A 14734-nucleotide genomic window follows, 5' to 3' on the forward strand; every position below is an offset into this window, starting at 1 on the left:
GGCTTCCGTCTCCGCACTAGTATCTTTGCTCCGCTACGGGATCTTTGGTGCGGAGACGGAAGCCGGTTACGGAAATGGGGCCGAAAATGACCCATGAATCGGCCCATGACCGTACTACGTCTTTTTCGTCGAGTGGACGATCTTGCTCGCTGTAGGGTCTTTGGTAGGGCATAGTCTGCCCTTGGGCAGCAGAGAGAATCAACGGCTGCCCACTGCCCTCTCTGGAGGACATTGCCACCTCGTGCTACCTCAGCAGAGCCACTAACATCATCAAAGACTCCACACACACACACACCACCTTTTTGAACTGTTGCCCTCTGGCAGGCGTTACAGGGTAGCCAAAACACGCACCTCCAGACTCGGACGGTTTCTTCCCCAAAGCACTCTTCACACTCAATATGGAAAAAACACAGAGTGTTATTCATGCTGCACTCTTCCATGCTGCTACCCACCTTGCACCTTGTGTTTCTGGTTCCAAGATTGGTCCTGGAACTTGCTGCTGCTGGCATGCCACACAGTAGAATTAGGTTTCTGCATCAGGTGTGAGATACATTTGTTCATAAGTAATAGGAGCCGAACTAGACCATTCAGCCCATAAATTCTACTCCACCATTCAATCATGGCGGATGTATCTTTCCCTCTCAACCCCATTCTGGTTCAGTGATGGTTCGGCGCTGAAAGGAAACAAACGCCTCGAACTATTTGATTTCCATCTTAATTTTTTTTTTTTTTTTTTTTTTGTATGCGTTTCAGATTCGAGGAATGGGAATGAATTCACCTGAGCTTCTCCTGCTGGTGGAGAACTGTCCGAAAGGCGCGGAGACACTCGTCACTCGCTGCCTGCACATTTTAACAGACAAAGGTAACTATTTCAGCACCGCTAATTTGACATCTTTTGTCCATGCTTCGCAGCATTTGACCGGAGCATAATCAATGAGAAATATTGCTCTGGGCATTGGGAGGAATTGCAGAGAAATAAATGTCTGTCCCAAAGTGGAGTTACTGCACGGTGGTGGAGTTACTGCCTCACAGCGCCAGAGCTCCTCACATTTTCGGCCAGCTACTCCAAGGGCGCCAAGTCATATCCGCCATTGGATTAGACCGTCATGATCTGCTTGTCATTTACCTGCATCGGTTCCAATGTAATGTTGTTGTGTTTGAATTGGCCTGAATGTCATCCAGTGACTGTCTGCTGTGGTTTCAGTGCCTCCGTCCCCTGAGCTGGTGAAGAGGGTCCGTGATCTCTACCACAAGAGGGTCCCCGATGTCCGATTTCTGATCCCAGTGCTTAACGGTCTTGAGAAGGTATTGTTCGCAAACTGAAGTCATGACAAAAAAAGCTGCTGCTGGTGGGGTAGTGAGCAACGATGGAGAGAGAGAGAGAGAGAGCAGTGATGGAAGGGTGACTAAGGATAGTGTAGGAACAAAGAACTGTAGATGCTGGTTAATACACAAAACGACACAAAGCGCTGGAGTAACAGCGGGTCAGTGGCACTGTGGCAGACTTCCATTACAGTGCCAGGCTTCAATCCTGACTACGGGTGCTGTCTGTATAGGATTTTGCACGTTCTCCCTGTGACCGAGTGGGTTTTCTCCGGTGCCCGGGTTTCCCCCTACCCTCCAAAGACGTACAGGTTTGTAGGTTAATTGGCTTTGATAAAGATTATAAATTGTCCCCAGTGTGTAGGATGGTGTTAGTATGCGGAGGGCGGGGGTTTCTGGTTGGCATGGACTCTGCGCCAAAGGGCCTGTGTCTGCTGTATCGTTAAGATCCAAAGTCAGGAAGCATGGACAAAAGGACACACAGTGCTGGAGAAGCCTGAACTGGATAAGGGTCTCGTCCTAAAACGCCACCTGTCCGAGTTCTCCAAAGATGCTGCATGAGCCACTGAGTTACTCCAGGACTTTGGGTCCTTTTAAGAGGACAACTTGATGAGTGATTCCAGTTCTGGGGGATGCCAAGGACCAAGAGGGTTCCTTCTCCAATCTTCTTGTTTCACGGCTGACTACTCTGCAGCACTTTATCTTGTGCTCTGGCTTCTTTAGGCGACATGTCGCGGGGTGACGCCTGTATGGTCGTGAGTAGCCGCCCAAAGAGTCGTACCTTTTTCTGGTCGCCGCTGGATTTTCAACATGTTGAAAATTTTCGGCGACTGTGACGGGTGCTGGCAAGTTGCCGAAAAAATCGCACAAGTGGGACAGCGCCTTAGCGCAGCGTTACATGTGGGTTTGGAAGATTATTTTTAGTTTTATCTCAAAAGTTGAAGCCGGTTGAGTAGGTAGTCTAAAGCTTCACCTTGTGCTCGTTTTACTTCTTGGAATAATGCGTATCCTTGCACTAACTCTCTTCCGCAGAAAGAAGTAATCCTGGCGCTGCCCAAACTGATCAAACTCAATCCCATCGTGGTGAAGGAGGTCTTTAACCGGCTGCTGGGAACCACACACAGTGAGTTACCGCCACCTTGTGTACGGGGAGGTGGACGGGGATGGAGTGGAAACTGGTGGAAAGTTTAAGGGAGAAGGTTTGCATTCATACAAGGGAAAGTCATATTTAGGGTGGCGCAGTGATTAAGTTGCTACCTTACAGCATCCGAGGCCCGGGTTCGATCCTGCTTATGGGTGCTGTCTGTCAGGAGGTTGTACATTCTCCCTGTGACCTGCCTGGGTTTTCTCTGGATGCCCCAGTTTCCTCCCACATTCCAAAGATGTGTAGGTTTATAGGTTAATTGGCTTCCTTAAATTGTAAATTGCCCCTAATGTGCAGGATAGTTGCTGATCGTTGGCCGGAGTGGACCTAGTGGGGCCGAAGGGCCTGTTTCAATGTTGCATCACTAAAGTAAAGTCTAATTTCTGTCTTTTCGTCTTTGGCTGCAGGATAATACCAGAGGAACAGCCTAGCATCTCATTCTGCCTCTTTAATAGTGTAACATTCCTTGAGGGGTGACCACTCTTTATTCGCTGAAGAGAAGGTTGCAGGCAATGTATTGTTGACTTTACTTCGCAGACATGGTGTGCTGCTGCTGAGCTTAAGCTGGGGGTGAACATGAACGGTTTAGTTCAATGAATGACTGGTACTTTATTGTCACATACGCCAAGTCACAGTGAAATTCTTTGTTTTGCATACTGAGATGCAGGAAAAATGTGCTAGATGCAGGAAAAATGTTCCCAATGTTGGGCGGGCCCAGAACCAGGGGCCACAGTCTTAGAATAAAGGGGAGGCCATTTAAGACTGAGGTGAGAAAAAACGTTTTCACCCAGAGAGTTGTGAATTTGTGGAATTCCCTGCCACAGAGGGCAGTGGAGGCCAAGTCACTGGATGGATTTAAGAGAGAGTTAGAGCTCTAGGGGCAAGTGGAATCAAGGGATATGGGGAGAAGGCAGGCAGGGGTTATTGATTGGGGACGATCAGCCATGATCGCAATGAATCGCTGGCTGGAAGGGCCGAATGGCCTCCTCCTGCACCTGTTTTCTATGTTTCTACGGTATGCAAAGTGTCGCCACATAAAGGGCGCCGACAATGTTGACAATGTATCCCACGCCGGGTCCTCCTTTGTTCTTTCCCCCGCCCCTCCCTATGCTGGCTCCGTACATTGAAGGGTGATGTGGCCACTGTGATGTCTGTTAACCTCTCTTACAGTGGGTGAAGGAGGCTCTGCTGCGATCTCACCATTGACCCCTGGTGACCTTCTCATTGCCCTGCACAACATCGACTCTAACAAGTGCGACATGAAGTCAATAATCAAAGGTAACTGATATCCATTGTACCCCCATCCTGCCTCAACCCCCCACTTACTGTACAGCCCCAGCAAGGAGCCTGAGTCTCTCTTGATGAATCTGGGGTTCTTGAGGCCAACTACACTGAACATGGTCATGGTTAGAGAAAGCTAATTGTTGAAAGAAGGAAACCAGGCTAGTTTACCAATGAAAGATACAAAATGCTGGTGTAACTCAGAAGGATGAGTGGGGACCTCATTGAAACTCACTGAATAGTAAAAGACCCGGGTAGAGTGGATGTGGGGAGGTTGTTTCTACTCGTGGGAGAGTCTAGGACCAGAGGTCATAGCCCCTGAATTAAAGTACGTTCCTTTAGGAAGGATATGAGGAGGAATTTCTTTAGTCAGAGGGTGGTGAATCTGTGGAATTCTTTGCCACAGAAGGCTGTGGAGGTCAAGTCAATGGAGATTGGTAGATTCTTGATTAGTACGGGTGTCGGGGGTTATGGGGAGAAGGCAGGAGAATGGGGTTAGGAGGGAGATAGATCAGCCAGTGTAGACTTGATGGGCCAAATGGCCTAATTCTACTCCTATCACTTATGAACGCTGGTCTGGCTGGGAAGCGAGTTCTGTGCTGTGAAGGATTTGGGATTTCTCCAACGTTAAGGTTCTTACCTCTATGCGTTTCCATTGTGCTACCCTTGGAGTCGATCACTGATGGCTTGTGATCTTTCTTTTCAGCGACGAACCTGTGCTTTGGTGAGAGGAACGTGTACACGTCGGAGGTTCTTGCTGTTGTGATGCAGCAGCTGATGGAACAGAGCCCACTGCCCATGCTGCTGATGAGAACCGTAATCCAGTCGCTCACCATGTATCCACGTCTTGGGGGTTTTGTCATGAACATCCTGTCCCGGCTCATCATGAAACAGGTAACAGGGTGGTGGTGTGGTGGGGAGGAGGTTATAGGTGCTAGAATAGTTTACTAGAATGTTGCCTGGGTTTCAGCATTTACTAGAATGTTGCCTGGGTTTCAGCAACTAAGTTACAGAGAAAGGTTGAACAAGTTAGGGCTTTATTCTTTGGAGCGCAGAAGGTTAAGGGGGACTTGATAGAGGTTTTTAAAATGATGAGAGGGATAGACAGAGTTGACGCTTTTCCCACTGAGAGTAGGGAAGATTCAAACAAGGGGACATGACTTGAGAATTAAGGGACTGAAGTTTAGGGGTAACATGAGGGGGAACTTCTTTACTCAGAGAGTGGTAGCTGTGTGGAATGAGCTTCCAGTGAAGGTGGTGGAGGCAGGTTCGTTTTTATCATTTAAAAATAAATTGGATAGTTATATGGATGGGAAGGGAATGAGGGTTATGGTCTGAGCGCAGGTATATGGGACTAGGGGAGATTATGTGTTCGGCACGGACTAGAAGGGTCGAGATGGCCTGTTTCCGTGCTGTAATTGTTATATGGTTATATAGGTGGTGGTGACATTTATTGGGCAGTGGATGTCAGTGGAGGCACGTTGGTGCAGTGCTGTCTAGTAGTGGCAGGCACCCGAGTTCGATCCTGACTCTGGGGGACTGTCTGTACAGAGTATGTTTGTCGTTGACTGGAGATGTGACTCCATGTGTCACCTGGCTGTTGAACTGTGCCTTCTCTGTGCTGACTCTAGGTCTGGAAGTATCCCAAGGTGTGGGAAGGCTTCATTAAGTGCTGCCAACGGACAAAGCCGCAGTCATTCCAAGTGCTGTTGCAGCTTCCACCCACGCAGCTCACCAACGTCTTTGAGAAGTGCCCGGAGCTCCGAGAACCTCTCTTGACGCACGTGCGTTCGTTCACACCGCACCAGGTACGTCAATGCTGCAGCTTCATCACCAGCTGTAGGGGCAGAATTGGACAGTTCAGCCCATAAAGTCTACTCTGCCATTCAATCATGTCTGATCTATCTTTCAAAGTCAATTTTATTCGTCACATGCACCCAAAGGTGCAGTGAAATGAATTTGCCAGCATTCTCCATTCTCCTGCCCTCCCCATAATCCCTGACACCCGTACTAATCAAGAATATGTCAATCCACTGCCTTGGCCTTCACAGCCGTCTGTGACAAAGAATTCCATAGATTCACTCCCCTCTTTCTAAAGAAATTAATCCTCATCTCCTTCCTACAGGTATGTCCTTTTATTCTGACGATATGGCCTCTGGTCCTAGACTCTTCCACTAGTGTAAACATCCCCTCCACATTTACTCTATCCAGGCCTTTCCCGATCCAGTAAGTTTCAATGAGATCTCCCCCCCAATATCCTAAACTCCAGTGCATATAGGATCTTGAGAGATGGGAGTAGATTTAGGCCATTTGGCCCATCACGTCTACTCTGTTATTCAATCATGGCTGATCTATCTCTCCCTACTAACCCCATTCGTCTGCCTTCTCCCCATAACCCTTCACTCCTGTACTAATTAAGAATACATCTCTGCCTTTAAAATATCCACGGACTTTGCCTCCACAGCTGTCTGTGGCAACGAATTCCTCAGATTCACCGCCCTCTGACTAGTGAAATTCCTCCTCATCTCCTTCCTAAAAGCGCATCCTTTAATTCTGAGGCAATGACCTCTGGTCCTAGATTCTCCCACTAATGGAAACATCCTCTCCACACCCAGTCTATCCAAGCCTTTCACTATTCAGTATGTTTCAATGAAGCCCCCCCCATTCTTCTAAACTCCAGTGAGTACAGGCCCAGTGCCGACAAACACTCATCCTATATGTAACTAATCACCCTGGGGTCGTAAACCTCATCTGGACCCCCTCCAGAGCCAGTGCATCCTTCCTCAGACATGGGGGCCCAAAACTGCTCGCAATACTCCAAATGTGGTGCCACCAGTGCCTTATAAAGCCTCAGCATTACATCTCTGATTTGTATTCTAGCCCTCTTGAAATATATGCTCGCATTGCATTGGGCCTCCCTTACTACTGATTTGACTTGCAAATTAACATTTTGGGAATCCTGTACCTGCGCTCCCTAGTCCCTTTGAAAGTAGTCTACGTGTGGGTGGCACAGCTATAGAGCCACTGCCTCACAGCACCAGAGACCCGGGTTCAATCCTGACTACCGGTGCTTGTCTGTACGGAGTTTGAACGTTCTCTCCGTGACTGTGTGGGTTTTCCCCCCCCACATTGCAAAGATGTACAGCTTGTAGGTTTATTGGCTCCGTATAATTGTAACTTGTCTCTAGTGTGTGTTTAGGATTGCATTAGTGTGCGGGGATCGCTGATTGGCGCAGACTCGGTGGGCGGAAGGCCTTGTTTCAGCTCTGTATCTCTAAACTAAGCCTTTATTCCAACAACCAAATTGCGCGGTTCCACACGTTGCTACGCTGTATTCCATCATTAAGGGATGTCCGGCATGTGTAAGGCTTTTAAAAGCGAGATAGGGAAAGTCCAGGGACACCATATACTCCCATTAGAGCTGCCAAGATTGTAGAACCTGGTTCAGTTCAGAGATACAATGCGGAAACAGGCCCTTTGGCCCACCGAGTCCACACCGACCAATGATCCCCACACACTAACACTATCCTACACACAATTTAAATTTACATTCATACCAAAGCAAATTAACCTACAAATCCGTACGTCTTTGGAGTGTTGGCGGAAACCGAAAGTCTCGGAAAATCCACACAGGGAGAAGGACGGGCAAGCACCCGTGGTCAGGATCAAGCCTGGGTCCCTGGCACTGCAAGGCAGTAGCTCTACCAAGGAGCTACAATGCCACCCGGACAAGGAATATTGATGATGCACTGCTCAGATAAATTGTCATTAACTAACTTTGCCTTCATTGCAGCAAAACCACATTCCAAAATCGATAATGATTGTGCTGGAGGCCAACTCCAAGTCAGAAGGGGAACCAATGGAGGCTAAACCGATGAATGAGGTGAGTGACTCTGGAACTGTCTGGGAACATTATGGTGGATTGAATTGTAATCACTGGCCCTGCACTTCCTCGCATAATGAAATATAAAACCTGGATAGAGTGGATGTGGAAAGGATGTTTCCACTTGGGGGAGAGTCTAGGACCAGAGGCAATTGCCTCAGAATAAAAGGATGTACCTTTGGAAAGAAGATGAGAAGGGATTTCTTTTGTCAGAGGGTGGTGCATCTGTAGATTCACAGACGGCTGTGGAGGCCAAGTTGATGGATATTTTTAAGGCAGAAATTGACTGTTTAGACAATAGACAAAGGTGCAGGAGTAGGCCATTTGGCCCTTCGATCCAAATTCAATGTGTTCATGGCTGATCATCCCCCATCAGTACCCCGTTCCTGCCTTCTCCCCATATCCCCTGACTCTGCTATTTTTAAGAGCTCTCTCTTGAAAGCATCCAGAGAACCGGCCTCCACTGCAGAGGCAGAGAATTCCACAGACTAGCCACTCTCTTTGAGAAAAAGTGTTTCCTCGTCTCCGTTCTAAATGGCTTACTCATTCTTAAACTGTGGCGCATGGTTCTGGACTCCCCCAACATCGGGAACATGTTTCCTGCCTCTAGCGTGTCCAAACCCTTAACAATCTTATATATTAAAATGAGATACCCTCTCATCCTAAACTCCAGAGTGTACAAGCCCAGCTACTCCATTCTCTCAGCATATGACAGTCCCACCATCCCGGGAATTAACCTTGTTAATTTATTGATTAGTAGGGGGTAATGGGGTGAAGGCAGGAGAATGGGGTTGAGGGGGAAGAGTTGGATCAGGTGTGATTGAATGGTGGAGTAGACTTGATAGGCTGAATGGCCTAACTCTGCTCCAAGAATTTATGAATTTATGAACCAGATGAATAGTCCTAACTCGACACACCCCCATTTCTATGTGCCTATCCGAAAGCCTCTTTAATACCTCTTTATTATCGGCCTCGACCACCAATTTCTGAATTGCGGATGCTGGAAATCTGAAATAAAAACCCTAATCTGAAAGAAGAACATGGGCAGGTGGGACTAGTGTAGATGGGACATCTTGGTTGGCGTGGGCAAGTTGGCCAAATGGCCTGTTTCCACACTGTGTGACTCTTGGGTGTAGGAAGGAACTGCAGATGCTGTTTCACACCAAAGATGTGCACAAATGCTGGAGTAACTGAGCAGGCCAGGCAGCATCTCTGGAGAAAAGGAGCAGGTGACGTTTTGGGTTGAGACCCTTCTTCAGACGCTGCCTGACCCGCTGAGTTACTCCAGTTGTTTGCGGCTCTCTTCGATATGAGTCTAAATGGAACTCGGTAAATCTGCAAATTTGGGGGATATTGCACTCGTATATGTGTTACCTCACAGCCAGCTGTTTAATGACTGGAGAGAAGGGATGGGTAATGATTTGGGTCAAGACCCTTCTTTGTCACCCATGCCTTCTCTCCAGAGATGCTGCCTGTCCCGCTGAGTTACTCCAGCATTTTGTGTTTATCTTCAGTTTAAACCAGCATCTGTAGTTCCTTCCTTTCCCACATTATGGCTGTTTAATGACTGGGTTGGTTGTCATTGTCTTGCAGGAAGAGCTGCAACACCTGACCATTGTTCATGCGCAGAAGGATATGATCAACATGCGCCTGGCTCAAGAGAAAGCCTTGAAGAGGAAACTGGAGGAGGAGCAGAAGTTCAAGCAGCAGCAGCTGGCAGCCCAGTTACACTCCGTCCTCGCCCTGCCGAGCCTCATGTCGCTGAAGCCCCTCGGCCTGACAGTCCCTGTCTCTCCAGACCTGGGAATCTTAAAGCCCCTCATCCAGCCTTTGCTGAGCACCTTCGTGCAGCCCCCTCCCAACCCCAGTGCGCATGCTCCGTTGAAAGCCCTCGTCCCACCTCCAGTGAGTGCCCCTGCCCTGGCTCCATCCATTGCCCCTCTTCTGACCGTCGTGGCATCCCCCGCCAAGCCTGCCGTTGGCTCGCCCGGAGAGGCCGCCAAAGCTCCTCCCCCCAGCCAGGCAGCCGCTAGCCCCCTCGATCAGCCCGCCCGGCCCCCTCCCACCCTGGTGGCCAAGTCCGCCGCCATGCCGCCTGTGGGGGAGCCGATGGAGGTCGGCAGCTCTGCCCCCGATTCCGACGCCGTTCGAGAGCCGCCGCACCAGACCATCATCATCAACGTGAAGGAGGAAGATGAGAGGCCCATGGCTCTGGATGAACCGTCCCAGGCAGCGGTGGTCATGGACACTGGGCCAGAGGGACAGATCGTACTCGAGGTAAGGGAACGCCATCACATGCCTACACATAAAATAGACAATAGGTGCAGGAGTAGGCCATTCGGCCCTTCGAGCCAGCACCGCCATTCAATGTTATCATGGCTGATCATCCCCAATCAGTACCCCGTTCCTGCCTTCTCCCCATATCCCCTGACTCCGCTATTTTTAAGAGCCTTATCTAGCTCTCTCTTGAAAGCATCCAGAGAACCTGCCTCCACCACCCTCTGAGGCAGAGAATTCCAGACTCACCACTCTCTGTGAGAAAAAGTGTTTCCTCATCTCCGTTCTAAATGGCTTACCCCTTATTCTTAAACTGGCTGAAGAAGGGTCTCAACCGGAGTTTGATCTGATTGGGCAGCGCCAGGGTTACTTCTTTCTGCGGAAGAGAGTTGGTGCAAGGTCAGGCAGCATCTCAGGAGGAGGGAAGGGGGGGGGGGGGGGGGGGGGGGGGGGGGGGGGAGGGGGGGGTGACGTGGGCCGACGGGCTTGTTTCCACAATGTATCTCTGAACAAAACTTGCCTTTCCCTCTTGTGTTGGTCCAGGATACAATGGCGGGGGAACAAGCTAGTCAACAGCCTCTGCTCCACGAAGTGGGTCACCTGGTAGCGGCGGACATGACTGAGAGGGTCATCCTCATCCGGGACGAGCCGCCAGTGGTGGGCGAGCCGGCTTCTGGCGGAGAGCGAGCGGCCAAGCCCCCTGGTGAGGAACCGGGCGTGGTGCCCGAGGAGACTAGTGGCGAGGGGAGCCCAGACCCAGGAGACGGAGAGCAGCAGCCCGTCACCAAACGCAAGTCTGCTCTGAGGAAAAGCCCCTAACACAGACATGTCCTTTACCTTGTCGCCACTCGCGGCAGCAAAACGCTGTCTGAAGCAGACAAAGTAAAGTCTCGTACTATAAAGGACAGTGGAAGCCCTGCCTCCTGATGGAATAGTGCCAGGGAGTCTGGTTTAATTATTTTTTAAGTTAGTAGTTAATTCCACATGGGCTATATTTAAATAACCGGCCGCTGTTTATTTAGCCGATGATAGTGGTTGAGGGGAGAGTGTCGTTCAGAGTACTTTACTCCACTTTGACGAGTTGGCACAAGCTACGCTAGTTGACTGTTCCGATTGTGGACTCATGCCTTGTATACCCGGATTTGAGTTTGAAGCCTCCTCCTTTCACTCGGCTCTACCCAGCTGGTCAACCAAAACTCTTGGTGTCGTCCAAGATCGCCAAGCATTGGAAACACCCAGCTGGTTGTCTGCCATTTCCGGGCACTTCACTGCCCACCCGATTGAGAGTAACAGCCCTGCTCTGCCTGCTCCGGATATATTTATGCAACATGGGGGGAAAAAAACCGGCCCAGAACGGATCCAAAGACAACCTGAAACTGGGATTGAATCTCGGATAAACATACACATCGGCTGTTTCAGAATTCCAATGGGTTTAGCACATCTACTGCGCGTGGAGACACGAGATCCGAACATAATTCTCCACAGTCGTAAACTCTTGAGTGGAAACCAACTCTGAACAGCGGCAACACCTGTTTGTTTCCTTTAGAAATTCTATAAAATACGTTTTTTGTGTTTATTTTAAAGTTTTGCGGATGTCTGGTTGTTTTTCTTTGTGAAAAAAGACTGTGTGGTACGTGGAGTGGGCTGACTGCTCTGGAGTTTTGCCTCTGAAGCTGTAAAAAAGTGACATGAATAAAAGTTTGGAGAGTTGGAAATGTGTTTGTAAGAATCCAATGTCTGTACTTATAGACACAAAAAACTGGTGCAACTCAGCAGGACAGGCAGCATCTCTGGAGAGAAGGAATGGGTGACGTTTTGGGTTGAGATCCTTCAGACAAAGTCACGGGAAAGGGAAACAGGAGATACAAACGAAGATGTCGAGAGATATAGAGCAATGAATGAAAGATATACAAAAAAAGTAACGATAGTAAAGGAAACAGGACTTTTGTTAGCTGTTTGTTGGGTGTAAATGGGCCTCTGGGTCTAGGTCAGGATTGTGATGTTAGATTCACACTGCAAACAGAGTTGAACACTTACCACATCCTTGCTCGCATGTTATCATCAGTTTCCCTTCTCTCTCCACCCCTATCCTTAGGCCCACTTGCAGAGAGCAGCGCTGAACTACCACCTACCTCATCAAACTATCCTTGATCGGACTTTGCTGGCTTTACCTTGCATTAAACATTATGAATCCATACGCTGTAGACGGCTCGATTGTAATCGTGTGTATTTCTGCTGACTGGTTAGCACGCAACAAAAGCTTTTCACTGTACCTCGGTACACGTGACAATAAATTAAACTGAACTCCCTCCTTGCCTACTTCACAATCCCTTTACTCTCTTACCCCTGCTCACTGCCCAATCCACCTCCCATCTACTCCATTCAAGCCCCGTTATGGTACAGCAAAGCACACAATGGTTGGCAGGTGAAATGAGGGGAAATTGAATTGAAGGGGGAAAGATTTAAAAGGAATCTGAGGGGTAACTTTTGATACAAAGGGTGTATGGAACAAGCTGCCAGATGAGGTAGTTCAAGTCAAGTCAAGTCAAGTTTATTTGTCACATACACATACGAGATGTGCAGTGAAATGAAAGTGGCAATGCTCGCGGAACAACAAAACAACCAAACAAATTATAAACACAATCATAACACACATATTATTTTACATAATAAATAATAGAAGGAAAAACGTTCTGTACAGTTAGTCCCTGGTGAGAAAGGCGTTTACAGTCCGAATTGCCTCTGGGAAGAAACTCCTTCTCAACCTCTCCGTTCTCACTGCGTGGCAACGGAGGCGTTTGCCTGACCGTAGCGGCTGGAACAGTCCGTTGCAGGGGTGGAAGAGGTCTCTCATGATTTTGTTTGCTCTGGAGTTGCACCTCCTGTTGTATAGTTCCTGCAGGGGGGTGAGTGAAGTTCCCATAGTGCGTTCGGCCAAACGCACTACTCTCTGCAGAGCCTTCTTGTCCTTGGCAGAGCAATTCCCGAACCAGATGGTAATGTTCCCGGACAAGATGCTTTCCACCACCGCTGCGTAGAAGCACTGGAGGATCCTCGGAGACACTCTGAATTTCCTCAATTGCCTGAGGTGGTAAAGGCGCTGCCTTGCCTTACTCACCAGTGCTGAGGCGTGTGATGACCATGTCATATCCTCAGAGATGTGGACTCCCAGATATTTAAAACAGTTCACCCTATCCACAGGATCCCCATTTATACTCAGTGGAGTGTACGTCCTCGGATGATGTGCCCTCCTAAAGTCCATGATCAGCTCCTTCGTTTTTTTGATGTTCAAGAGGAGGCTGTTCTCCTGGCACCAGAGTGCTAGATCAGCCACCTCCTCCCGGTAGGCCCTCTCATCATTGTCTGAGATCAGGCCCACCACCACAGTGTCATCAGCAAACTTAATTATTGAATTGGAGCTGAACCTAGCCACACAGTCATGTGTGTACAGGGAGTACAATAGGGGGCTGAGGACGAAACCCTGGGGCGATCCTGTGCTCAGGGTGAGGGACTTCGATGTATTCCCTCCCATCTTGACTACCTGGGGCCTGGCGGTGAGAAAGTCCAGGACCCAGGCACACAGGGAGGTGTTGAGCCCCAATTCCAGTAGCTTCCCGGCCAGTCTGGTGGGGACTATCGTGTTGAAGGCTGAACTGTAGTCTATGAACAGCATCCTCACGTAGCCCCCCTTCTGGCTGTCCAGATGGGAGAGCGCGGTGTGCAAGACCTGGGAGACCGCATCGTCCGTGGACCTGTTCGGACGGTATGCAAACTGCAACGGGTCCATGTTCCGAGGGAGGAAGGCGCAGATGTGATTCTTCACCAGCCTCTCAAAGCATTTCATGACTACCGAGGTAAGGGCCACCGGACGGTAGTCATTCAGGCAGGCTGGGGAGGCATTTTTTGGTACCGGTACAATGATGGATTTTTTGAAGCAGGCAGGGACCACGGACTTGTCCAGGGAGAGGTTGAATAATGTAGTGAGCACTGGAGCTAGCTGCGTAGCACAGGACTTGAGTACTCGCCCCGAGATGCCATCGGGGCCTGCAGCTTTTCTTGTGTTCACCCGTGTCAGTGCCCTCCTCACGTCGTGCTCGGACAGCGAGAATGTGTGCATATTCCTCCCTTCAGCTTCGGTAGCCAGCTGTCGGTAAATACCGCTGTTGGTATTGTCGATAGTCGGCAGACCTGGAGTGGTGTTGCCCCTCTCGAAACGAGCGTAGAAGGAGTTCAGGTCGTCAGCTAGGGAGGTGCCGGCACATGCGGATGAGGGAGCGGTGCTTCGGTAGTTGGTTACAATCCGTAGCCCCTGCCACAGGCTTCTGGTGTCCTGCTGCTCCATCTGTAACTCCATCTTGTCCCTGTACCTTCTCTTTGCGTCCTTCACTGCCCTTCGCATTCGGTAGGACTCTGCCTTGTAGACGTCCATGTTTCCTGATGCCAAGCCCGAGTTGTAGGCAGCGGTGCGAGCATTCAAGGCCACACGAACAGATCTGTCTACCCAGGGTTTTTGGTTCGGGAAGGTGCTTACCCTTACCGTGGGGACGATGTTGTCGGTTATTGTTGTGATGAAGTCCATGACTGCTTCCCGAACTCACTGACCCACACTGCAACTTGCTTCGAACATCCAGTCGACATCACTCAGTGCATCTTGCAGCATGGCCTCTGACTGGTCGGACTTCTCTACCGCTTCCCGAACTATCCTCTGTTTATACTCCGGCAACAGGAATATAGCAGCGTGGTCAGATTTTCCTAGGGGAGGGAGTGAAACGGCCTTGTAGCCTTTCCTGAACGGCGTGTAGCAGTGGTCCAAAGTTCTCTCCCCC

The 14734-nt window shown here is 49.5% G+C and overlaps 1 protein-coding gene and 1 long non-coding RNA gene across 2 annotated transcripts in view; one reads left to right on the top strand and one right to left on the bottom strand.

The window, feature by feature from the left end:
- Nucleotides 1-11617, top strand: part of sympk (symplekin) — a 32808-nt gene extending 21191 nt beyond the window's left edge. Inside the window, exons 18-26 of the mRNA XM_055663749.1 lie at nucleotides 754-862; nucleotides 1205-1305; nucleotides 2356-2446; nucleotides 3638-3745; nucleotides 4455-4642; nucleotides 5380-5556; nucleotides 7542-7631; nucleotides 9225-9908; nucleotides 10452-11617. Of these exons, the coding sequence (XP_055519724.1) occupies nucleotides 754-862; nucleotides 1205-1305; nucleotides 2356-2446; nucleotides 3638-3745; nucleotides 4455-4642; nucleotides 5380-5556; nucleotides 7542-7631; nucleotides 9225-9908; nucleotides 10452-10727 (1824 nt within the window). The 3' untranslated portion in view covers nucleotides 10728-11617. The remainder of the gene's footprint in view (nucleotides 1-753; nucleotides 863-1204; nucleotides 1306-2355; nucleotides 2447-3637; nucleotides 3746-4454; nucleotides 4643-5379; nucleotides 5557-7541; nucleotides 7632-9224; nucleotides 9909-10451) is intronic.
- Nucleotides 5538-12433, bottom strand: LOC129714221 (uncharacterized). Its single transcript, XR_008726326.1, has 2 exons — nucleotides 11946-12433; nucleotides 5538-5585 (listed from the first exon to the last, which is right to left on the bottom strand). It is a non-coding gene; the product is annotated as an uncharacterized LOC129714221 (long non-coding RNA).
- Nucleotides 12434-14734: the final 2301 nt, after the last annotated feature.

The sequence above is a fragment of the Leucoraja erinacea genome, chromosome 38 (genome assembly GCF_028641065.1).
Source record: "Leucoraja erinacea ecotype New England chromosome 38, Leri_hhj_1, whole genome shotgun sequence".
In the NCBI taxonomy this organism is placed as follows: Eukaryota; Metazoa; Chordata; class Chondrichthyes; order Rajiformes; family Rajidae; genus Leucoraja; species Leucoraja erinaceus.